The following is a 27943-nucleotide window of genomic DNA, read 5'->3' as shown; positions in this document are numbered from 1 at the left end:
GCACCCACCCCAGGGGAGCGTTTTCCCCAGCAGCGAGGATTCCCGAGGGAAGAAGAATGCGGGACTGGCGGTCCCCATCCGTGACCTTCGGCCTTTCCCAACCCCGTGTGTGTCACCAGGCAGATCCACAGGCAGGGAGCAAACCAATCCCGGGACGACGGCGCCGCGCCCTCCCTGCACGCCTCCGGCTTTCCCGGGGGACATTCCCGTCCTCCGAGGCGTCCCAGGGCCACGCAGGGCTCCGCAGCCCTCCCTGGTGAGCTCCCGGGATCTCCGGTGTCCAGCAGGTCCGCAGAGCCGTTATCGCCGGGATACGGCGTGGATCACGGAATTCACGGGTGGGATCACGGGATCACCCGCTGGCCGCGGTGGTGGCTGGCTTTTTTTTTTTTTTTTTTTTTTTTTTTTTGGTAAATTTTTTTTTTTTCTTTTTTTTTTCCCCCAAAATAACTTAACCTCTCATTCCACAGAACAGAGAAACCGCATGGAAAACCCTTGGAATCCGCTGCCTAGCCCGATGGTCTTTTCCCACTAAATGCTCTCTGGGAACCGTGTGTTGTTTTTTTTTTTTCCCATCCTTCGGCTGAAAATTATTATTATTGTTATTATTATTATTTTTTTTTTCCTTTTCGTCCCCCTTCCTCCCGTCTTCACATCACTGTCTCCCTCTCCTCCTCCACGAGGACCGTGGGCCTGTCTCCGTCGTAAAGCCCGGAGCCGTTCAGGTACTCCTCGTCCTTGTTGTACTGCTCCGGGCCGGAGGAAGGCATGGAATTCTCGGAGATGGAGCCGTTTTTCACGTACCCCGGCAGATTCCGGTGGCCGTTGAGGGTCCCTGGGATCAGCCTGGTGTTGAGGTGGAGGGCCAGCGCCCCTCTGGTGGCCACGTTTGTGATGCTGGTGTGGGAAACCATCGGTCCGTAGCTGTAGGTTGTGCTCCCGCTCCGCGCTTTCCTTTTGAAGTCGAGCGCCAAAGTCCACCTGCTCCACGACTTCTTTATTTCTGCTTGGACCTGGAGGGGGAAAGAGAAAGGGAAAAAAAAAAAAAAAAGGAGGTTGTCACGCTGGTTTTTCTGAGTTTTTTTAAAGCGTTTTGATTGTTCATAAAATGGAGTCAGACTTTTTAGCTACTGTACAATATTAGGAGCAGTTTTCGCCTTTTCCCACAGATGTAACATAAACAAATCCTTTGTTTTTCATTCTCTGTCCTTTGTTTGTGTATTTCTGACCTGAAAACAATTGTAACTGACAGTTGGTCTGGCCACTGAGGCTGAGGGGTGATAACTCCAGAAGCCAATCCACAGCCAGAGCCACAAATGTATAAAAAGTAAGAAATAAATAGGCAGAGGGGCTCTGGGCTTGGCTCAGCCCTGGGCTCTCTCGGAGGAACTCTCTGCCCTGCGAAGTCTCTCGTCTCCGTGTGATTGCTTTGCTCATCCCGATCACAAGGAGGGAAAAAAAAGTGAGTGGGAGAAGAAAAACGGCAGGAAAAATGTGGGGATTTTTCTGGATGGGCGGGAAACTCCGCGGGGACTTGGAATTCCGCGGTCTTTTACTGGGGTCCCTTCCAACCCAGGGGATTCTGTGGTTCCATGGAGTTGGAAAGAAGGATAAGCTCACGCTAAATCTGCCCTTTCCGAAGGAAATGTTGGACGTTTGGGAGCTTGGATGGCCGAAAACCTCTGGTCGGAAAGGTGGGATAGCTCTGCCCAGGGGTTAAGGGATGGAGAGCAGCGCATCCGGGAGGGAATTGTCTCAATGTCCCAAGAAAACCAAGTGGGAGTGGGAAAACCACCTCAAGAGGCGCCCGAATCCTGGGAAATCGCCCCAGAACGGGAATTTTAGACTGGGCCTAAAGGAGGTTGCTAAATTTAGGGTGAGATCAATTCCCCTTGGATTTTATCCTCGTTTTATCCGCAGAACATAAGCAGTGATTTTGCAGTTGTGCTTCCCCTTGAAATCCATAAATTTAGGCCATAAATTCCCCTTAAAATCCACAAATTTAGGTCACAAATCCCCCTTAAAACCCATAAATTTCGTTTTTTGTGGAAGATCTTCCCTGGGGTGCAGCCGCTGACCATCCACTCCCTTAATTAGCAGCAACAGAGGGAATTAATGGAAACCAGGGAATTAAAGCATATTGTTCTGGAAACAGACTAAAAATAGTCAAAAGAACCTGGAAAAATCCATTTTTTTTTTTTTTTTTTTGCTGAGATCAGAGGCTCTATCAGCCCATTTCTCTTCTCAATTTGAAATGAAGCAGCGCTTGTGCTAGGAAATCAAAAATTCCACATTTTGTTTTTCTCCATTAGCTGCTTCCAGCAGCTCATTTATCGGTGCTACATCGACCTCGGGGTTTTCCAGCAGAAAAATAAATTTAAAAAAAGAGGATTTGAATTTTTTTATGTGGTCTGAGAGACCTTGGGGTGCAAAACGAGGGTGTTTGTTGCGGGAAAATGAGGATGTGCATCTGAGGAATTAACCCAGGGAAGGAGGGAATTAAGACATTCACTCACCTCTCCATTGCAAAAACAGTATATGATGGCGACAAAAAATCCCTGGAAGGAGGAGGAAACAGCAGATTAGTGGGAATTTAGGGAAATTTGGGTCCCTTTTCTGCCCGGCATCCCACCAGGCTTCTCTGAGATTGGGAATGTTCAAAACCAGCCGTGGAAAATGCGTGTGAGAAATGCGGGGCAAGGGGAGGGAAACGGAGAAAATTCCCTGCGGATGGGAATTCCTGAGGGAGCAGAGTGTCCTGGGGGACAAGAAGCCAAGGGGATCCTGGGGTGCGTCGGGAAAAACACTTTTTTCTGGATGCACCGCCCCTTCTCTTGGCGTTTTGCAAATAAGAAACAGATTTGAGGCGGAAATATTTCCAAATTCCCCTCATGGATGAGTTCCAGTGTACGGGAAACCCATCCCCGCTTCCAAAGGCAGCCTTGCACCCACATTTCCCTCCACTCCCCATTGAAATTCCCAGGTTTTTCCCGGAGTTCTCGTACCTGGAAAGAGTTGAACAGCATTTCATAGTGCATTTGAACTTGCCAAAGAATCCCTGACACGTCTGTGTATGGCATAGCCATGAAAACAATATAGTGAACGCCAAACAGAGGCATAAGGACGAGGGTAGATTTCAGCAGCTTCCTGCAGAGGGGAAAAAAACGGGATACAGCGGGAATTAGAGCGTGGATAAACCTCGCTGGAATCACCAAACTGAGATGCTTTTTCCAGCCTCAGATCAAGTCCAGGTTTGGGTCAGGATCGTGGGTGGGAGGTGGAAAGGAATGAAAGTGATGCCTGGAGTTTTATCTTCCCTGTGTTTCCCACTCCGTGGTGCCCAGGGTGCAGCTCTGAGCTCACAGCCAGGGTCACTCAGCTCTCTGCACACAGCAGCCACACAAAACAAATCCTGCTCCTGCTGCACACCAAGGACAACTGGGACAAGTGCTCAGCCCAAAAGCACAAACAACGGTGGCTGGAGGGAGAAAACAAGAAGGATGGGACTGGAGAACCTGGAGCTGGAATTGGACAATTCAACCCCAATGTGCAAATGGACCAAAACTTATAAAAGTGCGAGACCTCGTGACCCTTTGTCCATTTTGTTCCCATTTTGGGACCATTTTGTGACCATTTTTTGTCCATTTTGTGTCCATTTTGTGACAATTTTGTGTCCATTTTGTGTTCATTTTGTGACCATTTTGTGTCCATTTTGTGTTCATTTTGTGTCCATTTTGTGACCATTTTGTGTCCATTTTGTGTCCATTTTGTGTTCATTTTGTGACCATTTTGTGTCCATTTTGTGTCCATTTTGTGTCCATTTTGTGTTCATTTTGTGACCATTTTGTGACCATTTTGTGCCCATTTTGGTTCCACCTTGGGTGTGTCCCTGCCCAGGCTCTTGTCCTGCCCAAGGTGGATCCTTGAAGGCCTTTCAATAAATCTCTGCTTTATTCTCCAGCTCTGTCCAGTCTCTGTCCCAGCTCAGCCTTCCCGAGGCACCAAAAGGAATTTCTGCTGCAATTCCAGCCCTCAGGCTCCCACAGCCCCCAGATCCCCTTATCCCTAAAGGATGTTTCTGCGGCCCTACACAACCCCGCAGTGCCTGACGCCGTTTGGGCCGGAGGTTGGAAAAGTCACTTCCACAGGTCTTTTCCAACCTCAACCCCTCCACTGAGGCAGGACAGGAAAATCCACCCTGGGTCAGTGGCAATGAGCAGATCTGGAGGAGAGGGAAGCGAATCAGGATTGGAACTACTCCAGAAATCCCAGGGAAGAGGACAGAGCAGAGCTGAGCACTCCTAGGAGGCGTTTTGGGCTTCAGCATCACTTGGAAAAGCTCCTTTTTCCGGGAAGAAGCTCCACCTCAGCACGGGATCGGTGCTGGGGGCTCCAAGGAGGCACCACGGCCCCGAGTGTTTTTGGCTGGGCTGGCTCCGGAGGGAATCAGCTTTGCCTGGAATTGACATTAACTGCGGGATTAAACCTCGCGCCAAGAGTTCCAGCAAGTCCCCGAGCGCGGCAGGGATGGGGAAGGGCAGGAATCGCTCCCAGAAATCCCCGGCGCTGCCTCCGTCCAGCAAACCACCGAGGGAATTTAACACTTTAAAAAGGAGCGGGCCCCATCCAAACCGTAATTAATGGCAAAGATTCGGCCGGGGATATAAATGGATAAATCAGAGCGCTGGCAGGGCAGCGAGGATAAACTGGGAGGTGTTCTTCTGCCGGATCTCCCTCCTGCCTCCAATGAGTGTGTTTGGAGAGGGAGGTGGGAGCAGCCAGCTCAGGGTTTACATCCCAAATCACCGCTCTCCCTCACTTCCTAAGTGTCCTGTTGGGCAGTCCAGGAGATCCCGAGAAGCCTCGGGAGCTCCCGAGCAGCCACGGTGTCCCAGCGATCCGATTTCTCCATCTGGATTTTGCACCACGCTGCAAATAACCTGAATTATCAAGGGAGATGAGCTGGCAGAACAAAGGAAAACCAAACAAAAACATGAAATGGAATTGGAATTTTTTTTTTTTTTTTTTTTTTTCTTTTTCTGGTTCGGCTGAGGCACCGAAACACCCGCTCAAGGGCAGGTTTAACAGACAGGCCAAGCTTAACAAAGCACAGGAGGGAAATGAAAAACAATCAGATAAACTGATCCGAGCCTCACGGCCTCCAGCAGCGCAAACAACGCTTCATTTTTGCACTTTTTGGTTCAAAAAAACACTGGCCGAGGAGCTGGGAGCTCCTCCCCGACCTCCAGCAGGCTGGAACTGAAAGGCTGAGGAGGGTTTTGAACTGCTCTGGTTCATTCTGCATCGCCAGACTTGGAATGCACCAAAACTCTCGGGTTTTTTCAGGTGGCACTGAGACGTTAGTTTTGAGGAACTAAGGATTTTTAGGGAAGTTAAGATAATAAGTTGCTGAATTAGCTGAAGTAGAGAGGTAATCTTTGTTCGCAGTTAACAGAGGCCGGATCTTAGATAAACTACCCCGGAACTTGTAACTCATTTCTTGTCAGGTTTATGTTTATGTAGCTGTGCTTGTAATGAAAACCAAAATGTGGCAAATAGGACATAATTTAGCTGCAGGTTTCCTGCTTAAAGGACCCATTGGACACAGGGAACTGTAAGTTCTACCAAAGAATCATTTGTCACAAATGCATTGAAAAGGTAGAAAGGTCAGGACGAGGAAGACTCATCTTACTTCCTCATTTTGGGTGACCCCTCCCCAAAATAGACCCCCGACTCATTTTAAGAAACAAAGTACGCATGCTTAATAGCCTTTTTGCCAATTAGCCTATGAAGCGAGGAATGGGAGGTGACAGGGTTATGAATATGCATTTGTATTTTGGATATTCAACACTTTTGTAAATAAAAGGCTTTGTGATTACCTGTGAATTTCGCAGTGCGAATTAGGGAAATATCCCGCGTGCTGCCCGGCCGTAATAAACACACGCTTTCTAACTTTAAACTGTTTAGAGAGTTTTTGTCCTTCACAGTTGGGTATCGACACCACATCAATACCCATATTTCTTTAATAAGTCAGCACCAGCGTCACCCTGGGCTCTCTCCACAGCCCGGGGGGTGATCCAAGGGTTTTGTCCCATCCCAGGAAGGGGACAGGGCAGGTGGCACTCACCTGTACTGTTGTCTCGAGTCGCACCTCCCTGCGTTCGTCTCCCGGAGCTTGGTTGCGAGGACTCTGATAATATTGATAAAGAGGATAAAATTTACCTGCAGGGGGAAAAGAAAACAAGCGACAGAGGGAGTGAGAGCGGTCGGAAACGGATGGAAAAGGTGGAGCTGTTCTGCTGGCGTTCCCCCCAGGTGGGGCTGGGACTGCGGTGGAAGCTCCTCCTGTGGAAGGGAAGAGCGTTCTGGGAGTGATCCCAGGGATTTTAACCTCCAGGGAGAACACGGGACGGAGGTGTGGACACCTCACAGTCACCTGGGGAAGGCCAGAATGAGTTTTTATTTATCTCTCAAGTCCTTTCTTTATTTGTCTATTCCCCCTCGGGATTCCAGGAGCACCCGTGGGATGTCTCCCCACGTTTCCAAAAGGAAAGAGGAACGAGCCAAATGCACCGTGGTGGAGGCACAGCGTGGACCTAACTGGAGATGGCAGCTCAGGAAGGCAGAAAGGGCAAGGAAACTGTTGGATCCCTCCCATATTTCTCCCGCCGAGCTTCCTCTGGGAAGTGTTTGGGATGGAGCAGACGAGGGCGGTCAGGGAATGTCGTCTCCTGCCTGTGAACCCAACTCGTGGCCGACTCCTCGAGATAATTCCAGCGGTGCCTGAGCACCTTGGAACAGGCTGCCCCGGGAAGAAGTGGAACCCTCATCCTGGGAATGGCGGGAATCTCCATCCCAGGAAGCGCTGGAATCCCGCGTGGATGTGGCGCTTGGGGACAAGGGTTAGTGGTGACCGCGGTGGTGCTGGGGGAATGGTTGGGCTTGGTCTGGGAGAACATTTCCAACCTTCACAACTCCATGATTCCAGTCTCATCCCGCAGGAGCCCGCCGAGGAAAATTGAATGGCAACGCCTCACGGAGAGGAAAGGGCGGGTCGACCCCGGGGGAGATTCCCGTCTTTGCAGAGCTCTTCCGAGCTTGGTTTCCCTGGATTCCACCAGCTGCTGTCCTGGCGAGACCCATCCATGGGATTGTGGAGAGGGCACAGGCAGAACCATCCTGTGACTGCACTGAGCAGATCCATGCTGTTGGATAATGCCTACGGATTCCTCTGGAGTCACACCACACACAGGCTTGGAGTTTTAGGGAGAGATCCCCCGTGAACCCCAAGCTGGACAGTCCAGGAGACCTCCGTGGATTCATTTTGGTTGGAGCCAGGGCAGATCCGAGTTCTAGAATTTCCATGACAGAGATCCCGCCATTGGAGAGTCGTTCCCACGGTCAGTTCTCCTCCCCGGCAAAACCAGGAATTCCCAGAGCTGCTGGACCAGCCGGGCCTGGTTTGCCATGGCTTTGGGATTCATTCTCCTCTGAGGAGGTGCAAGATCATTTGGAACTGTTCTCCATAAAAAAAAAAGCAAAGAAGGTCGTGCCATACCCCTTCCGTCACTGGGATAAGAGTGAAAATTCTCTCCTACATCCATTTCCCTGTTTTCATGAGGTCTGTGGGAATTTTACATCCCTGAAATCCCATTCCCTGAGCTCCGTTTGGCTGAAATTTCCTGACTGGCACGGGAATTGCAAGGGAAGAACGGATAGACAGACAGGCAGGGAAGCACAGATCCTGGGGGCCTTTAATTCCTTGGAAACCATCTGAAAGGGGAAAAAACAGGGAAAAGAAAAAGCGGGATTGATGTCTCTGTAGGAGCTTTTCCAGCTTTAAAGGCTCCAAAGCTGGAATCTTGTCCTGCAATTGTCGGCAAAATTAAAGGCGCCCAACCTTATCACACGCAGGAGAGAAATTCCTCCGGTTTCCCCAGACGTGCCAGACCTGGAAAGAAATCCAGACGAAGGAATTGCATCCAAATCAGCAGAAAGTGGGGGAGATTTTAAAGCCCTCAGCCTCCAAAATCTCCCCCAGAAAACGCGGGACTTGGTCCAGCAAGGTGGGAACGGCAGAAGCAGCCAAGCGAGCGATGCAGACCCACAGAAATCAAACAGACTCAACCCACGGAATATTTTTTGGATAATGAGCGGCCTCATCCGTGAATTGCCGGGGCGCGGGCACGGCCTCCTGGGCGAAGCTTGTTTTCCCAAGGATGAGCCTCAATCGGGCTCTTTCTCCTCTGCTAATTGGCCTTTAAATGAGATGCGACCGGGGCTGCTGGAATTCATTTAATTGAACCATCGGAGCTCTCTTCTCCAGCCTCCCCAGCCCCACTTCCAAAGATGTGGTCTCGGTGATGCGCCTCTTCCAAGGAATTGCTGGAGCCAGGTGGAGAATTTCCACCCAAAAGGGTGAAGTCCAGCCCCCTCCACAAAAAAACCCCAAAAATCTCACTTAAGGGTAGGGATGAGCGCATCCACCTCGGAAAATTTCCCGCTCTTTGCGCGTCTGGTGTTCTTCTCGCCCACGCCGAGCATCTTCCAGGGCCTCCTGGTTTGTGGTTTGCCTGATTCCAAACCCTCTGGACTCTGGAGAGGTTCCTACCGACTCCACTCATGGACGAGTGGAAAGGGAGCTGGGATCTGGGGGTGTGCGTGAGCTCTTCTACATGGATTCCACCAGGAGACCGAGCAATGGGGAACGCCAAATAAAGAGGGCAGGGGAAGAGGGTGATTAATCAATTCATTAATTGGGACACAACTGGATTCACCTGGTGCAGGTAATTAAATCTTACAAAGCCTCCTCCGACCTTGGAGAGCTCCTCCTGAGTTGGGATAATGTCGCTCAGATCCTTTCTTTCCCCTCCGGCTCCTGGGTGGGGGTTGGAATAATCCACCCTCGGCGATCGAAGATCCAGTCAAATCCGGGATGGTTTCATTCCCCTTCCCACCTCAGGCTTCCCAAGCTTTTGCCAGTTCCGAAAGAACGGGATAGCCCTGAAACACGCCTGAGAAAACTTTGGTCCAGGCGCAGATCCCAAATTCCGTCTCTTCCAATGGGAGATGCCTGGTGAGAAGGTGTTATGACTCCTGGGAGTTTTCCAGGATCCTCTGGGTAGGAAATATCGCCTTGAATGTTGGTTTCACTGGTGATTCCAGGGCCTTAGCCCCAAAAATGTGGGATTCTTTTTTTTCTTCCCCTTGAAGTCGCTCACAAACCCTTCTGCCACACCCAGCTGCCGAAATTCCAGGCGGGACAAACACAAACCCCTCAGAGCGGATATGCAGGGATTATGGAAGGGCAGGGCTTGTGACAACAGAGCGGGAAATCCTGGATCAGCTCTTCCCACGGATCCGAAGGCCTCCCCGCCCCTTCACTCGTCCCGTACTCACCACGATAGCTGCCAGGATGGGCACCTGAATAATCCACTTCAAATTGCCAGCACTCAAGTCCCAACACCTGAGGAGAGATGGACATCCTGTCAGGAAAGCACTGGAAGAGCAATCGGCTCAAGGGTTTCCTTGGAAAAATCCCCCTGGAAGGGTGAGTTCCTCCAAAGCCTGGTGGAAAGACCTCGCTCTGACCCTGCCTGCACTCAGCAGGACTTCGGGATATCCCTCTTCCTGATGTTGCTACTGAAAAATGGGAATGTTCCTATGGCTGGGATGGTTCTGCTCTCCAGAGGGGGAAGCTCTTTCCAGCTCTTTCCACACTCATCCAGACTTCTCCCTTCTGGGCAGGAATGGATCCTTTCTCCACCTCTTCACTTCCTCGGCAGGAAAAAATCCCTATATTAAAAGTATTCCAGGTTTCGTGAATGCGGGAGAGGCTGAACAGATGTAGGATCCCAGAATCCTGGAATGGGTTTGGGTTGGGAGGGACCTTAAAGGTGATTTAATTCCAAATCCCTGCCGTGGGAGAGAGGCTGCTCCAAGCCCCATCCAGCCAGCCTTGGATATTTCCAAGGATGAGGCAGCCACAGCTTCTCTGGGAACCCTGCGCCAGGGCCTCCACACCCTCGCAGGGAGGAATTTTTCCCAATATCCCATCCATCCTTGACCCCTGGCAGTGCGAAGCCATTCCCTGTGTCCTGCCCCTCCAGTTCCCAATGGATAATCCCTCTCCAGATTCCTTGCAGGCCTCTTCCATCCTGGATGTGCCCCTACTCACAGCAGGGGGTTGGATTATGGGGACCTTTAAAGGTCTTTTCCAACCCAACCATTCCATGATTCCCCCTTGGAATAAACCTGCACGATTTCCCCTGGGGAGAGGCGGTGTCTGACACCCGGTGATGGGGACAATGCCGGGGTTCCACACTCGCTTCCCGAATTTCCTCCAACCCAAAGGACCGGCCAAATCCCCCCAAATCCTTATCTGCATCCACCTTCAGTCCACATCCCAGTGAGGACTGGAAGGGCCAGCTGGTGGGTGTCGGGATGTCGGGATGTCGGGATGTCAGGATGCTGGGGTGTCGGGATGTCAGGATGTTGGGACGTTGGGATGTCAGGATGACAGGATGTTGGGATATCGGGATGTTGGGATGTCGGGATGCCGGAATATTGGGATGTTGGGATGTTGGGATGTCAGGATGTTGGGATGTTGGGACATTGGGATGTCAGGATGTCAGCATGTTGGGCTATCAGGATGTTGGGATATTGGGATGTTGGGATGACAGGATGTCGGGATGTTGGGATGCCGGAATGTTGGGATGTTGGGATATTGGGATGCCGGAATGTTGGGATGTCAGGATGTCAGGATGCTGGGATGTTGGGATGTCAGGATGTCAGGGTATTGGGATATTGGGATGTTGGGATGTCGAGATGTTGGGATATAGGGATGCCAGAATGTTGGGATGTCGGGATGTTAGGATATTGGGATGTTAGGATGTTGGGATGTCGGGATGCCGGAATGTCAGGGTATTGGGATGTTGGGATGTTGGGATGTTGGGATGTTGGGATATTGGGATGTCGGAATGTTGGGATGTTGGGATGTCGGGATGTTGTGATATTGGGATGTCAGGATGTCGGGATGTCGCAATGTTGGGATGTGGGGATATTGGGATGTCAGTATGTTGGGCTATCAGGATGTTGGGATGTCGTTATGTTGGGATGTTGGGACGTTGGGATATCAGGATGCCGGAATGCTGGGATGTTGGGATACTGGGATCCAATCCTCCACCTGCCAAGGAGGGCAGGGCTCTATCTGCTCCCAGGAGTTTTCCAGCAGCCATTGGAAAAGCTGAGCCAGTTAATTAATCTGCTGGGAATCTCTCCAGCTCTGGAGAGAGGAACGCCGCAGGCTTTTCCTTATCTGATCCAGGAAAACCCCCACATGGCAGCTGCCATTTTTCCAGGCCAGCTCCTCAGGGAAAGTGAGGCCGGAAAGCCACCGGTGCTCCCTGGAATCCTCTGTGGGGATGAGCCAGGACACAAACGTGTCACCCTGCAGTAGCTCTGCTCAAATCCCCTTTGGAAAGCGGCGTCTCCCCATGCAAATCCATTTGGGAATGCCTGGGGACTGATCCTCTGCTGGAGGATCCTGGGAAGGGCTGGTGTGGTCAGGCCCTGTGAATTTTGGGAGAACGGCTCCCAAAATGGGATGGGGCTTGGAGCAGCCTGGGATAGTGGAAGGTGTCCTTGCCCACAGCAGGGGGGTGGAATGGGATGAGCTTTGAGGTCCCTTCCAACCCAAACCATTCCGGGACTGTAAAATCCACGGAGGAGTTACTGTTCCACCACCCTGCCACCACCAAACTCCTCCGACCGTGCTGCAGCTGCTGTGTCCCAAATCCATTCCCGCTCATGCAGGATTTTCCGGATCCCTGCCCAGCCCTGACACAGTCCCTTCACCCCCCAGGTATTCCCTCTTATCGAATCCTGCAAAACAGAAGGAGAAATGATCCTTCCCTTCCAATCCGCCGCCCTCCTCCAGAGGTTTATGGCGTCGGAGTAGAATCCCAGCTTTTCCCGGGCCCTTTTTTTTTTTTTTCCTTTGGAATTCACCCATAAATCCCACAAAACTCTGCAGATGGAAGGGGGAGAAGGAGACCAAGGCGAGACTTACTCTGTGTCGGCCAGAGTGGCTCTGACGCTGGCCCACGCTGTGACAAACACAGCAGGGAGTCCTGCAAAAGAACACAGGTGACACCAGGTCAGCGGGGGACCCGGGGCTCCGGCACCAGAATTCCAGGTGGAGCGGGTTAGGGAGAGGTGGAAGCAGCGGTTTTTGATGGTTCAGGAATCATTGAGGCTTGGAAAGGCTTTTCCGAGCTTTCGCAGCTAAGAACTGACAGAGTTCGTTTCGGGGTGCTCACAGCAAAGGCGTTGGAGGGCTGGAGGTCATCCAGGGAAGGGAAAAGAGTTGGGAAGAGTCTGGAAAACTCCTGAGGGAGCTGGGAAGGGGCTGAGCCTGGAGAAAAAGAGGCTCAGGGGGGAACCTGTGGCTCTGCACAAGTCCCTGACAGGAGGGGACAGCCGGGGAGGTCGGGCTCTGGGAACAGGGACAGGAGGAGAGGGAATGATCTCAGCCTGCGCCAGGAGAGGCGCAGGGTGGAAATCGGGAATATTCCTTCCCCAGAAGGGGCTGTTACACGTTGGGACTGCCCAGGGCAGGGGTGGAGTCCCCATTCCTGGAGGGATGTGACATCCTTGTGGATGTGGCATTTGGGGACACGGTCAGAGGTGGCCTCGGCAGGGCTGGAAAGGGTTGGACTCGATGATCTCCAAGGCCTGAGGGTGCTGGAACCTGAGACTGAAACCGGCTTTGGCCAACTCATCCCATGGGAAGCAGAGAACTCTGCTCTGGAGCCGGGCTGGGAGAGCTGGGAATGTTCCCCTGGAGAGGAGAAGGCTCCAGGGAGAGCTCCGAGCCCCTGGCAGGGCCTGAAGGGGCTCCAGGAGAGCTGGAGAGGGGCTGGGGACAAGGGCTGGAGGGACAGGACACAGGGAATGGCTCCCACTGCCAGAGGGCAGGGATGGATGGGAGATTGGGAAGGGATTCCTGGCTGGGCTGGAATTCCCAGAGCAGCTGTGGCTGCCCTGGATCCCTGGAAGTGCCCAAGGCCAGGTTGGAGCAGCCTGGGACAGTGGGAGGTGTCCCTGCCCAGGGTAGAAGGTGGAATGGGATGATCCTCAAGACTCCTTCCAACAAAAAACTATTCTGTGATTCCATGATTCCAATGGTTTTATCCAGCACACCTTCTCCGGGATATTTCCTCCCTTCCTTCACATCAAGGAAGGGCAGAGCAGGAGCCAGGCTCAGTCAGTTTTTCCCAGAAAACCCCTGGACGGATTGGAAGCTCTGCTAAATACGAGAGAGCTGCTGCGTGAAGCAGAGAAATGCTAAAATTTAGGATTATGCTTCCAAAATATCCAGCCAAAGGTTCGTTCCCAAATGAACCATCCCGATTTCAGCACAGCTACCCCGGGGCCATGGTCTTTTCCCCGTGAAGCGTGGAAGAAAAAAAATTCCCCCAATATCCAAATGCAACCCTGTATTTATTTTATATATATATATATATATATATATATATTTTTTTTTTAGGGTCCAGTTATTTGTACAACCGAGTCCCCTACTGGCTTCCCTTAAAAAGCAGGATCCAACCCACAGTAGCTTCCACAAATCCGGGAAGAATGACCCCTTTCAGGTGGTGGTGGGAAAAAAAAAAAAAAAAAAAAAAATTATTAAAAAATAAATAAAGGCGACATTTATCAGCGGGGACTGTGAAGAGGCTGTTCCCGGTCTAAGCTCACTGGGGCTCGGGGATAAGCCCAGGCTTAACTTTCGGCGTGCACTTAAGTCTCATTAGGGTGCTTAAAGGTTTTCCTGACCGCGGGGCGTGGAGCGGGGACGGCCGTGTCCCAAACCCCGGGACAACGGGGCCCTTATCCAGGCCGGGAGCTGGGAATGCCGAGGTAATATAAGGAAGCATAAATAATTAAACACAGAGCCTCTCACTCAGGCCCAGCGCTCCTACAAAGCCACATTTGTAAGGAATTCATCCCGCTCCGCAATTCCCTGCGCTGCCGGTACGGGGGAGAAAATCCTTGACCTGTCGCTCGGGGGGCTTGGAGAGAGGGAAGTGAGGGCTCGGGGAAGGTGACAGGCACCTCCCCATGGAAAATCATCCAAGGTTTAAATGGATTGAAAATGATTTTGGTGTTCTTTCAGTTTATATCCACTCAGGAGCGGCCACTTTGAAAGGCTGTCCGTGAAATGTTGGATATTCCCGCTACAGCCAAACTGCAAGTCTGAAGGATGGAATTTTTTTGGGAGATTTGGATATATTTGACAGGGATTTGTTCCTGCCTTGCTTTGTCCTGAGCTTCAGGAGAGACACAATTCCCGTTCTCACTAATCCTGCGCCGAGCTCCCAGGCAACAATAAAATACCCAGCGGAAAAGAGTTATCCCTGAAAATCCCAGCATGTGGGATGGATGGATGGATGGATGGATGGATGGATGGATGGATGGATGGATGGAGGGATGGATGGATGGATGATGGAGGGATGGAGGGATGGATGGATACATGGATGGATGGATGAATGGATGGATGGATGGATGGATGGATGGATGGATGGATGGACACATGGATAGATGGATGGATGGACGTGGGATGGAGGGATGGACGTGGGATGGAGGGATGGATGGATGGATGGAGGGATGGATGGATGAATTGATGGATGGATGGATGGATGGATGGATGGATGGATGAATTGATGTATGGATGGATGGACACATGGATAGATGGATGGATGGACGTGGGATGGAGGGATGGATGGATGGATGATGGACGGATGGATGGATGGATGATGGATGGATGGATACATGGATGGATGGACATTGGATAGATGGACACAGGGAATAGATGGACACATGGATAGATGGATGGATGGATGTGGGATGGATGGATGGACGTGGGATGGAGGGATGGATGGATGGAGGGATGGATGGATGGATGGATGGATGGATGATGGATGGATGGAGGGATGGATGGATGGATGGATGGATGATGGATGGATGGATGATGGATGGATGGATGGATGGATGGATACATGGATGGATGGATGGATGGATGGATGGATGGACATTGGATAGATGGACACAGGGAATAGATGGACACATGGATGGATGAATGGATGGATGGAGGGATACATGAATGGATACATGGATGGGTGAACGGATGGATGTATGGATGGATGATGGATGGATGGAGGGATGTATAGATGGATGGATGTGGGATGGATGGAGGGATACATGAATGGATACATGCATGGATGGATGGACATATGGATAGATGGACACATGGATGGATGGATGGATGAATGGAGGGATACATGAATGGATGAATGGATGGATGGATGGACATATGGATAGATGGACACATGGATGGATGGATGGATGGATGGATGAATGGAGGCATACATGAATGGATGAATGGATGGATACATGGCTGGATGGACACATGGATGGATGAATGGATGGATGGATGATAAATGGGGGGGTGGATGGACGGATGGATGGATGGGTGCATGGATGGATGCATGAATGGATGAATGGATGGATACATGGATGGATAAACGGATGGATGTCCTCCCCCGGCTCCAGCCCCGCCCCTGCCGTGCCGTGAGCGACTTGTACAGAATCCACATTGTATGCGCTGTGCATTTCCAGCCACACACACAGTGTTTACAATGCAGGTGCTATAAAGTCAGGAATCTCCCCAGCAGCCGGAAAATGGGAAAGATCTGCTGGCCACCCCACCCCCTCAAGGGCTTTCCCCGTATCCGTGTCTCCCAGCAGCTGGAAAAACGGGTTTCGTGCATGTGGAGGGAGGGAGTGACTGCTGGAAGGGAGTTTAGGAATAAACTAGGTCTGGGAATTCTGGTCTCAATTCCCTGGAACTTAAAAGCCTCTCTGAGGAACAATGCCTGTATTTTATGACTCCCTCTGTGTCCCTTTTCCCTGATGTTAAATGGGAATAACAATAATACTTCTAAAGCCTCTGGTCCTGCTTGGTGCAGATTTCTCAGGGAAGGATTATTCCTGCTCGGATAAACACACAGGGCTCACCATCATGGATTTTCGGAGGCCCTCCCTTTTTTATCTTTTCCAGGTGTCCCTGCAACCCTCAATTTGCTGAAATCCAGGGCAGCCCAGCCGTGTGTGTGGGAATTAACGCGGTGTGAAGGAAAAATGCCGATGGAATCGGCTTGGGTTTCCTGGCTATTGGTCATGGTTCCCAAACTTCCTTCAAAAAACAGCTGCAGGGAGCTGGGAGTCTCCCAAGGGATTTACTGTTTCCCATAATGCCATTATTTATTTATTTTGGGTGGGCGCTGGCAAGGGGCGGGTCTCCCTTGGAAGAAGGGAATTGAGGACTTTGACGGAGCTCGTGCCAGTGAGGATGTGGATTGAAAAAGCCGGACAGAAATCCCTGGAGATGACATCAAAGAATTGCTCTTTGTCCCGCTTTTTCCCAGAAACGAGATGTTGTGGGGTGATTTTCGCGCCCCGTTTCCACCTTGGATGTTTCCAGGCAGGACAATTTCCATGCCGATTACTGCCAGGAAGTCCCAGTTTTGGGGGCAAATCCGCCTTTTCCAAATAAATAACTATTTCTCCCCGATTCCCTGTCACTCACTGCTGCGGTGTGGGCAGGATCCAGTGCCCGCTGCAGGGGAACTGGAATTTTTCCGCCGTCTCCAGCGGCTCCTGGATTGCTTTGCCCTTTCCAAGTGCCCAAAAATTATCCAAACAATCCGCCTGAGCGGGTGCCTGTGCGGACATTATCGTCCCAATCCAAACAAAGCGATCCCAACTGCCACCGGAGGGATCGTGTGTTCTCATTCCAGAGAAATTTCCATGGGGCAGCCTCAGACTCCTGGAAGGCCGGGGGCGCTGGCTGTTGTGACAGGTGTGACTCCGATATAACGATTATTCCCTGGCAGCGCCCGGGGAGAGTTAACGGGAGCAACCCAGCGTTTTCCTTTGGTTTTGCTTGTTAAACACACGGCATTCTTTTCCAGCTGCTTCCCTCCCCTCCCGAGTTCCCTCCGGGGAATTGCTTCCTTAAGCCTGCTCTTTGCAGTTGGATGTTGTTTTCACAGAGCCCGAAGGTTTGGAGGAGGATGAGTTTGTTTCCCTTCCCTGATTTGATTTAGCTGGGGTTTTGTTCGTTTGCTTTAGCAGCGAGGTGCCATCCAGAGCCCTCCCCGCCCCTCAGCAGCTGAGGTAAGAAATGCCAAATCCCTGGAATAGAATCCCAGAAGGATCTGGGTGAAGAGGGGCCTTAATTCCCATCTCATCCCACCCCCTGCCAAGGGCAGGGACAACTTCCACTATCCCAGGTTGCTCCAAGACCCATCAAGTGTCTCCTAATTTGTTGATTTCCCCAAAATTTTTACAGCTGTCCAGGACTTTTCCCGAAAGATGGATTCCCACTTTGGAATATTTCTATGTTTACACTTCCCATCTTTATCATCTCTCAGCACCAGCGGTTTCTGACCCATGGAGCAGCTGAACAGGTTTGGGAAGTAGCTTCTTCCCCATCTCCCACTTGGGGATGTGAAAGGCTGGAGAGAGCTCTTCCCGGGAGAACTGAATCCCAAAAATCTGCAATCCTCCATAAACTCGGTTCTGTGCCCCCTGCCTTGCTCAGAGCTCCGCCGTTAGAGAGAGTCGCCAACACTTTCCCATAAAAATCTCATCCTGGAATGGGGATGGGGTGGTGCACACCTGAACCTTGCCCTGAAATGCGGTCAGGATGTGTCCAGGTGGATTTGGGATGTGGAATTTGGGAAGTGGTGCTGGGCCAGGTAACCACAGCCCCCCCACCCCCCCCGACTGGTTTTCCTGCTGTAATTCCTGTTTAAACCTGCACCCCATTATCCTTCCTCACATCCCCAGGGATCATCGGAAACATTCCCCATTCTCCTCCCAGCCTCCGGACTCCGAGACAACTGCAGGCAGTTGTTTTATTGTCCCGGCACCTCGTAACTCCTGGGAAGCCAAAATTAAAGCCAGGAGTGAACAGAAATCCCATTCTCCTCCGAAATGTGCGTGCCCACAACGTCTCCTCCTAAGGAGCCCCTTCCCTGCGCCCACATCCCGCCCCTTTCCCATTACTCAGGGAAAAGATGCCCAAGTTGAAAGAAAAAGGAAAATAAAAGAGCCTTCCCCACAAATTGCAGGTTTCCAGTGGCGTTCCGAGGCTCAGGAGACCTCAAGGATTTGAACTGGCTGAGGTTTGAGGGAGGAAATCACAGCTCGGGGCTCTCATTGGGAGCAGATGCTCAAAAACCTCCCACAGATCTCTGCCCTTCCAGCTCACTGTTGGTTTCTCAGCAGGAGATCCTGGGGAGACGTGGGGATAAATCCCTGGAAACGGCTGGCCATTCCCAAATTTAGCCCCGTGGCAAAATGTGGGGGTGGTGAGGCGCCACCTGAGCTGCTGTGGCTGCCCCTGGATCCCTGGAAGTGTCCAAGGCCAGGCTGGACACTGGGGCTTGGAGCAGCCTGTGACAGTGGGAGGTGTCCCTGCCCATGGCAGGGGTTGGCACTGGATGGGATTTAAGGCCCCTCCCAACCCCGTCCTGGAATTCCCTGGCTTTTTGCGCTGCCTCTCCAAGCCTGGGCTGATCCTTCCGGAGACCGCGGAAGAGCCGCAGCGGAAACACCAAAATCCTGGGATGAGAAAAGCTTCCCAGCATGGAAACCCTGTCCTTGCAAGAGTCACCCTGCCTCCGCCGCCTCTCCCGTATTCCCTCGCGCCGGCATTTCTCCCTCCAGAACCGTTCCCAAGAGGCTTTTCCAGGCGAGCCCTGAGGAGCAGCCATGACTTACCCCAGCCAAATAACGTGAATCCCCAAAGATATTTCTTCTCTGAGAAAAATGCCATGAAGATGAGGCTGTGGAGATAGAGCCCTTCCACCAGGATCCAGTAGTAATTGGTTGCCAGGAAGTAGAGGAAGAAGGTGACAGCTACCTTACAGCCCACCTGCAGCGACCACAGAAGGACAGAGAAGGGACACGGGGTGAAATCCTTGAGCTGCACCAATGCTTCCAGGTGGGGCGGGAAACAAGGCGGGGAAAGGAAAAGAATTAAATCAGAAAATTCAGTTCCAGGGTTTTTCTGGGGGGGGAAAATCCCTGGAGGAGCAGGGAAGGCCAGCAGCTGGGAAAAAAAACCCAAAACTCCTGAGCCAAAGATAATTTTTCCTGCAGCAGGTGAGTTGGGAAGTTGGGAAGTTGGGAAAAAGAGATGATGGCCTCTTTCCCTGTGTTTCATCTTTTCCCTGTGTTTCGTCTTTTCCCTGTGTTTCATCTTTTCCCTGTGTTTCGTCTTTTCCCTCTGTTCCTTGTCCATGTTGGTGGACAAAGGGCCAAGTTGTCCTGGTCTGGGTGCCCTGCTGAAGTCACAGCACTTGGAATTACAACTCCTTCCTCAGCTCATGGAGGCACTGAGGTGGGATGAAGCCACTCCATCCTGCCATGGATGTCCGTGCCAGGACCCTCCGGGGTTGTTTGTCTGTCCTCAACAACCGGGAACCGCTGCGGATGGCTCCTGCTGCCTTTGGAGCCGGGCGTTCCAAGAGCAAACAGCACCTGGAGGTTTTTCCCCTGGAAGTCTCAAGGTGTTCGGGACCAGGCCTGAGCGGCAAGGTGGGGGATCTGGGAGAGAATTCCAGGACATCCTGGTGCTAAATGGGCTCCTGAGCTGAGCTCTGGCTCCACGCTGAGCTGAAATCCTTCCATTTTGTGGGAGCAGGGCCCTGACTGCGACCCAACACTCCCTCGGGACAGACTGGGACAAAGCCGCCCTCCTTCCCAATTTCTCAGCTCCAGGAGAGACAGGCTGCAAAACATCGGCACCACTTTGGGAATAATCGGTACAAAGCCAGCTCAGCGTGGATATCCCTGGAGTCTGGGAAGTTGGATCTCACAGGAATTCTGCGGCTGCCACATCCCTTGGCTCATCTTTGTGCCGTCCCCTCCTTCTAGAGGAATACAAAGGACTGACCGAAAATGCCAATAATGGGAAATAAAAAGTGATTTTTTTTTTTTTTTAAATCTTGGCACAGTTCTTTTGCTAATTTTTTTGTCCATCAGTCCATAAATCTACATACATATTTGCATATTGATAAGAAATGCACACATTACAGCAGTTTTCTTTTGTAGACAGAGGGAGTTAAAATAGATCTGTTAAAAATCCCCCTGAATTAATTAATATTTTTAATATTTATTAAAAAATCCCCACCTAGGTTTGATAATGCGTCCTATATTTATTTTTTTTTAATATTTATTGCCTCATGCAGGGAGTGTCAGGCCATAATTGCTGTTCCCACTTCATTTGGAAACAAATCCATTAATCGCCGCCTTCATCGCTCGTTTGCCTTGCAATTCCGAAGAGTGGGAAACGCCATTAAACGCTAATATCCAAAGAATGCCATGGGTTATCCTAATTATCCCTTGTAACGAGCCCGGCACGAGGAGAAGCACCAAACAATGCAGCGAAGCATTTTGTGTTCTTTCCAAAAAGAAAAAGAGGATTTTGGAGCGTACCGAGTGAGACTCTGTAAATTAATGACACGGATCTCCGGGATGGGAGAGGAACACAATGACAGAATTCCAGCTGGGGCTCTCGCAGGCACAGTGGGGCATTCCCAATTCCTCTGATTTTTCACAGGGTGTTGCTGGTCCCTGGTTGTGGCACAAGCTGGGAAAGGCTCCAGAAGCCAAGCAAATCCACGGGCGGGAAGACTTATCCCAGAATCCTTGAGGCTGGGAAAGACTTACAAGACCACCGAGCCCAACCTGTGCTGGATCCCCACCAGAGCAACAAGTCCCACATCCAGGAATTCCCTGGAGGCCTCCAGGGGTGGAGACTCCAAACCCTCCATGGCAGTTCCAAGGCCCGACCACGTTTTCCATGGGGAAATTCCTGCTGCTGTCCAAGCCGAGCCTCCCCCTGCCCAGGCTGAGGCCATTCCCTCTCCTCCTGTCCCTGTTTCCTGGGAGCAGAGCCCCAGCCTGGCTGTCCTCTCCTGTCAGGGAGTCTTGGGAAGTGAGAAGGTTCCATATCCAGGATTCCATGGGAAATCCGTGATGGGACCAATGGCGAGGACAGCCGAGAGCTTCGGGATGTGGGAAGTGTGAGGATGGGCTTCATCCCCCCCAAGCACACGGACAACGCAGATGTTGCCATCAGAGATTTCTGGACAGCGAAATCCCCAGGGGACTTTGGAGATGAGTCCAGCCGATCTCACTTCTGTTTTTATTTTGGGATTTGATTTTAGTTTGGGATTTGGTTTTGGGTCCACACTCGTCTGCCTGGATTGACTGTACTGACTCAACCAGCCATAAATGGAACCCGAGGTTCCAGTTGGACACCGGCAAGAATTTCTCCATGGGAAAGGGCGCTCAGGCCCTGGAAGGGGCTGCCCAGGGAGGTTTGGAGTCCCCATCCCTAGAGGTGTCCAAGGAATTCATGGATGTGGCACTCAGTGCTCTGGGCAGGGGACAAGGCTGGGATTGCAGACCCACCGACCATTCCAAGGTTGGATGACCTTGGAATTCTTTTCCAACCTCAACAACTCTGTCCGAGGTCCCTCTCACAGACACCTCCTCCTTTCTGCAGGTGAGCCCCGCCCCTTCCTGTGACACCACATCCTCCCTCCATTTTCCCTTCCAAAATGCCTTTTATTCCGTACGAGAAGGAGGAAGGTCATGCACTCCCTGTCCGTGGAAATGTTGTGAGCCAAGCTGGATGCGCCTCGTGCTGGGATGGTCGGGAATGCTTCCGCAGCCATAAATTCCAGTGAGTTATCAGGGGAATGTAGATGGGAATCGAACCATCAACCCTGACTGCTATGGGAGCAGCTTTTCCCTAGCTCAGGAACTGGGAATACCTCCAAACCAACGGACTGAGAATGGGAAAGGATGGGAAGAGGCTGTTGGATAAGATGAGCAGGGTGGAAAACTCCCCGAAAGAGAGGACAAAGACGCGAACCCTGGGAAAACACAGCTCTGGGAATACTCACAAACTGCGACTTATCCGCTGGAGGTGCCTCCGTGATGGATTTCAAGTCCTCCTCGGAGATCCGCTCCATCTCCTCCAGGGCGGACCCGGAGTAGAGGACTGCGTCCTTCACGAAGATGCTGACGGCTCTCAGCATGAAGGACACGAACAGGTGCATGTGGATGTAGTTCCTAGTGCAGTGCAAACGCCTGGAAGAGGGGAAGAAGGATCGGGAAGTTTAGTCCAGCTGTTGGATGGAGTCTTCCGGCTCTGGAGAGCCCCAGCTCCTCCCACCGGCACCGTGTCCCCGTGGGGAGCGGAGTGAGGGTCACCGCTCCCTGCTCTCCCCTGGGGTTGGGAAATGGATTAATACCTTCTCCATGGGCTTCAGGGAATCATGGAATGGTTTGGGATGGATGGGACTCCAAGCCCATCAAGCCCCAGCCCCTGCCATGGGCAGGGACATCTCCCATTATCCCAGGCTGCTCCAAGCCCTGTCCAAACTGGCTTGGGACACTTCCAGGGATCCAGGGGCAGCCTCAGCTCCTCTGGGAACCTGTGCCAGGGCCTCCTCACCCTCCCAGCCAGGAATTCCTTCCCAAAATCTGCTCTAACCCTACTCTCTGGCAGTGGGAAGCCATTCCCGCTCTCCTATCCACACTTTCCCTCAGATTCCAGAGGCTCCAAGAACCTGGGGCCACCGGGAAACTCGCGGAGCTTCCTGCGAACCATTAATTCTTTTTTGCCCAGCTCAATTTAGGAGCAGCTCCAGTGGTAACTCTGGAGTGCTGGGCTGTTTTCCCTGTTTTCCAGCTGTAAATGTTGTCCTTTGGAGCAGTTTTTGGGCCCCACAAACCCCGGTTGTAAAGCGCTTTAAGGTCCTTTTTGGAGGAAAAGCCTTTTCGGGGATGGTGAGAGGTGAAGGGGTCAGAACCGGGAAGAGGAGGTGTGTTTAAGGTTCAGGAATCAGGATTTTGGGAAGAAGGAAATGACCTCCCGGGGTCCCCTCTGGAGCTCTGGTGCCGTGCCTGGAATTACGAGTGGATTTGCATCCTCTTAAATCCCAACAATCCGCACTAATTAAGGGCTGTGTTTTTATCCCGTTTGCAGGATGTTGTGATAACGACGCCGGTTGCAATCCGCGCTTTTACGACCCAAATTACACCGAGTGGAAGTGAGGGCTGGCTTTGTTCCCTGCATTTGAAAGGGAGTCAGTGAGTCTCTGGATTATCGAGGATAAAATCCGGCCTGATCCCTGCCGCTGCTCTGATCCTTGGGATAAAGATGCTCCAGAACACTTGCCCAGGTGGTCTGGGCTGGAAGTGAAGTGCTCTGAATGGGATAAAGACATGGGTAAAGAAAAACCAGGAATTCTCCTGCACACGTGCACATGGAATATTTTAACAACCCCGCCAGTATCCAGTGGGAAATGGAGGGAAAAGGCTGGGAGAACAGGAGTGTGGTGGAGGGATGGGGTCTGCAGTCCCCTTTGGATTGGGTCTGTCATGGATTTGGGATTTGCTATCCAGGCTTTTTCTGTCTGCTGGGAGCTCCAAGCGCTTTCAGAGCCCAAAGCCGCGCATTTCATTCCCAATGTTCCATGTCCAGGGCTCGGCTCGAGCTTCCCAAATCCCACCTCGTGATGTCCCACCAGCCCTTGTCCAGATCCTGCTGGTTTTTTAGGACAATACACGAGCAGACATCGAAGGGAAGCAAATTTGAGGCTCAGGGCTTGGGGTCAGCCTGCTCTGTTGGGCCACCAGGCAGAACATTCCCAAAGGACAAATTCCTGGATATGGATGTTCCTTTCATTCCTCCCATCCCATGCTGTCCGTGCCAGCAAGAATCCCAGAATCCCAGAACGGTTTGGGCTGGAAGGGACCTTAGATACCATCCCATTCCAACCCCGACACCTTCCACTATCCCAGCTTGCTCCAAGCCCTGTCCAACCTGCCCTTGGACACTTTCCGGGGATGGAAGACAGAATGCTGGATTGGGAAATGGATAATGAGGGTTCGAAGTGGTGGATTTAGGGGTCTAAATCCCTTGGCGGGGATGGTGGGAAGGGAGGGGGCACAATGGAGTCGGGAGGGTCATTTTTGGATCCCTGGGAAGAGCAGCAGCGTGGGGACATCGGAGGGATCAGCCTGGGAGTTTTCCATCCCTTTCAACTGGTTTATCCTTCAAGGACATTTGGATTTAGAGCGGAATTTCCCTCGGGGAATCTTATTTTTCTGCAAATCAGCCATCTAAAGATAAGCCAGCCACCTGCAGGGACAACGGGGACAGAAAATCCTGGATGGCCTTCCAAGGGATTCCTGGAGACGCCCTCTCTTCCCGTTTTGCTGCGAAGAGGGCCTGGAAAACTCCACCCGAGGGAAGCGGGAGGAGTTCCAACATCCCGCCCACCATCCCCCGGGAAGTTTTCCCTACGATACCTTGACCCAGCCCGAATCACAGCTGCCACCACCGCTGGTGGCTTTCTCCCTGAACTCCGCCACCCCAGTTTCATCCTTCTGGAAAAAAAACCCGAGGCTTTTCCGGTGCCGCTTAGGTAAAAACAGAGCCGCCTACCTGAAGTATCCCAGGATAAGGACAGCAACTGTGAGGGATCCCAGGGAGATGGAGTATCCAACAGTATAAATCAAATAGAGGCGATCAAAGACCTCCTGCAGCAGAAACGATGGAGAAAACAGCGTCACATGGGGAAGGCGGCCCTCCTGCGCCACACAACCCTGGCAGCACGCAGAGCCCGGATCCCTCGGGAATCCCGTCTTTTCGGCGGCTTGGGGAGCGGGGTTTGTGTTCCCTGAGGTGGGGAGGTGGGAATTTTCCCAAAGGATTCACAATGGAGTGGGTTTCATCCCGTAACTGGGAGGTTCGCGGCATTTTCATCCCAAAGGAACCCAAAGTGCTTTACAAATTCCTGGCCCAATTCAGGGATCGTTTTGGGAATTTTTACCAGGACAAAATGCCTGCTGAGCTGGGGATTTTCCCAAGGGATTCACGATGGAGTTGGGCTCATCCTACACCAGGGAGTTTCACAGAATTTTCATTCCAAAGGAACCCAAAGCGCTTTACAAACTCCTGGCCCAGTCCAGGGATCACTTGGGAATTTCTGCCTGGACAAAATGCCAGATGAGGAGGGAATTTTCCCAAGGGATTCACAATGGAGTTGGGTTCATCCCATGCCTGGGAGTTTCGAGGCATTTTCATTCCAAAGGAACCCAAAGTGCTTTACAAATTCCTGGCCCAATTCAGGGATCGTTTGGGAATTTTTACCAGGACAAAATGCCTGCTGACCTGGGAATTTTGCAATGGATCCATGATGGAGTGGGGTTTATCCCACGCCTGGGAGTTTCAAGGCATTTTCATTCCAAAGGAACCCAAAGCAATTTACAAACTCCTGGCCCAGTCCAGGGATCACCTGGGAATTTTTACCAGGACAAAATGCCTGCTGAGCTGGGGATTTTCCCAAGGGATTCATGATGGAGTTGGTTTCATCCCGTAACTGGGAGGTTCGCGGCATTTTCATCCCAAAGGAACCCAAAGCGCTTTACAAATTCCTGGCCCAATTCAGGGATCGTTTGGGAATTTTTACCAGGACAAAATGCCTGCTGAGCTGGGGATTTTCCCAAAGGATTCACGATGGAGTTGGTTTCATCCCGTAACTGGGAGGTTCGCGGCATTTTCATCCCAAAGGAACCCAAAGTGCTTTACAAACTCCTGGCCCAATTCAGGGATTGTTTTGGGAATTTCTGCCTGGACAAAATGCCTGCTGAGCTGGGGATTTTCCCTAGGGATTCATGATGGAGTTGGGCTCATCCTACACCAGGGAGTTTCACAGAATTTTCATTCCAAAGGAACCCAAAGCGCTTTACAAACTCCTGGCCCAGTCCAGGGATCACTTGGGAATTTCTGCCTGGACAAAATGCCAGATGAGGTGGGAATTTTCCCAAGGGATTCACAATGGAGTTGGGTTCATCCCACGCCTGGGAGTTTTGAGGCATTTTCATCCCAAAGGAACCCAAAGCGCTTTACAAATTCCTGGCCCAGTCCAGGGATCACCTGGGAATTTTTACCAGGACAAAATGCCTGCTGAGCTGGGGATTTTCCCAAGGGATTCACAATGGAGTTGGGTTCATCCCACGCCTGGGAGTTTTGAGGCATTTTCATTCCAAAGGAACCCAAAGCGATTTACAAACTCCTGGCCCAATTCAGGGATAGCTTGGGAATTTCTGCCTGGACAAAATGCCAGATGAGGTGGGAATTTTCCCAAGGGATTCATGATGGAGTTGGGCTCATCCCACGCCTGGGAGTTTCGAGGCATTTTCATTCCAAAGGAACCCAAAGCGATTTACAAACTCCTGGCCCAATTCACGGATAGCTTGGGAATTTTTACCTGGACAAAATGCCTGCTGACCTGGGAATTTTGCAATGGATCCATGATGGAGTGGGGTTCATCCTATGCCTGGGAGTTTCGAGGCATTTTCATCCCAAAGGAACCCAAAGCGCTTTACAAACTCCTGGCTCAATTCAGGGATCACCTGGGAATTTTTGCCTGGACAAAATGCCTGCTGAGCTGGGAATTTTGCTGGAATTGCACAATTTAGCCGTTGCTGGATGACTGATGTCCAGCGTGGCGGAGTGTAACCCACACCAGAAAACACGGGAAGGAAATACTTTGGCTATGGAATACGAGGGGGGGGAAAAAAAAAAAATCACCTGCGTTTATTTTTCCCTTTTTTAAATCCCAAGCCAGCTCTGCCTGTGGTTACCCAATCCAGACACAACCTGAGCTTGCCAAAATGCCACTGGAAAAGGTCCTGTCACCGGAGAGCTCCTAATAATTAATCCTTTAGGAGGTTTTAGGTTGCTGTTTTCTAAAGCTGGCCCTGAAAACCCTGAGGTTTCCATTAAATATCGGGATATTTTCCTTGATCCTGCTGGGATTTGCAGCTCAACTCAGGGATTCCTGGAAAGGGTTAAAATGCCTGCCCCCAACCCAGCCTGTCCTGCCTTTCCCAGACCGATTTTAGCAACAAATCCCAAAAAAACCCCAACCAATCCAGCATCTTTCTCCTCGTTCCCTCCTTTCCCTCCTGGCCCTGCCCATGGGGCTGCAATAACGTCAGGAATGCTGGGCTCTGAATGACAGCTCTGATTGGGATTTGAGGCTTGGAACGCTGTCCTGGAATGCCAAACCTCAGCCCTATTACATCAGAATCCGCAGATTTGGGAATGTTTCTCTGCGGTTTGCGCTGGAGGAGCGAAGCCCTTGCCAATATTAATTTACTGAGTGTGTCTGTGCGTATTTATGGGATATTTTTATAGATTTTTATAGATCTGTCTGTGCAGGCCCCGAAAAGCCAAGAAGAGGAGATTTCAGAGCTTTCAGGGAAAAAATATCCTGGCGTGATTTTCCTGCTGCCAAGCTGGATTCCTCTTGGAGCTGGAAAACATTTGCCTCCATAGTAAAAAAATAAAATAATCATAATCATCATCATCATCATCTCACTCCAAGGTTGGAATTCTCAGTAATCCAAGAGTTGTGGGGCCTCAAAAAAAACCTGTCTCTGAGCCCCATTCAGAAATTTCCCTGGGAAGATCCACGTTCCTAGGGATGGGGATGGCCTTGGGAAGAGCCTCTGGATTGGCAGGAGGCTTTGGAAGGTGGAGGGCTCTCTTTGAAAGGAGGTTGATTTGCCAAGTGCCAAGACACAGAAGGCTTCTCCTGGAGTCCTCCTTGGAGAAGGAGGAACCTCAAATCCTACCTGGAGTCACTCTGGAAAGCCGTTGGGAAATGTGATTTCTTGGATGGGGCACTCAGATCCTTGGGGAAAGCCTTTGGAGCAAAAAACCCTGAGGTTCTCCTCTCCCACTTCTTCCCTCACTTGGAGCTCAGGACTGGTAGTTCCC

The 27943-nt window shown here is 51.4% G+C and overlaps 1 protein-coding gene across 1 annotated transcript; it reads right to left on the bottom strand.

Moving 5' to 3' along the window:
* Window positions 1–395: 395 nt before the first annotated feature.
* Window positions 396–26471, bottom strand: PTH1R (parathyroid hormone 1 receptor). Its single transcript, XM_040063904.2, has 10 exons — window positions 26427–26471; window positions 24599–24693; window positions 22047–22233; window positions 18850–19003; window positions 12071–12131; window positions 9400–9466; window positions 6128–6222; window positions 3006–3147; window positions 2517–2558; window positions 396–1013 (listed from the first exon to the last, which is right to left on the bottom strand). The coding sequence occupies exons 1-10, from the start codon at window positions 26469–26471 to the stop codon at window positions 651–653; spliced, it is 1251 nt and encodes a 416-aa protein (XP_039919838.1). The 3' UTR covers window positions 396–650.
* Window positions 26472–27943: the final 1472 nt, after the last annotated feature.

This window comes from Hirundo rustica, chromosome 1 (genome assembly GCF_015227805.2).
Source record: "Hirundo rustica isolate bHirRus1 chromosome 1, bHirRus1.pri.v3, whole genome shotgun sequence".
In the NCBI taxonomy this organism is placed as follows: domain Eukaryota; kingdom Metazoa; phylum Chordata; class Aves; order Passeriformes; family Hirundinidae; genus Hirundo; species Hirundo rustica.
The sequence above is the reverse complement of the archived record's forward strand: the minus strand, read 5'-3'. Positions and strand labels throughout refer to the sequence as shown.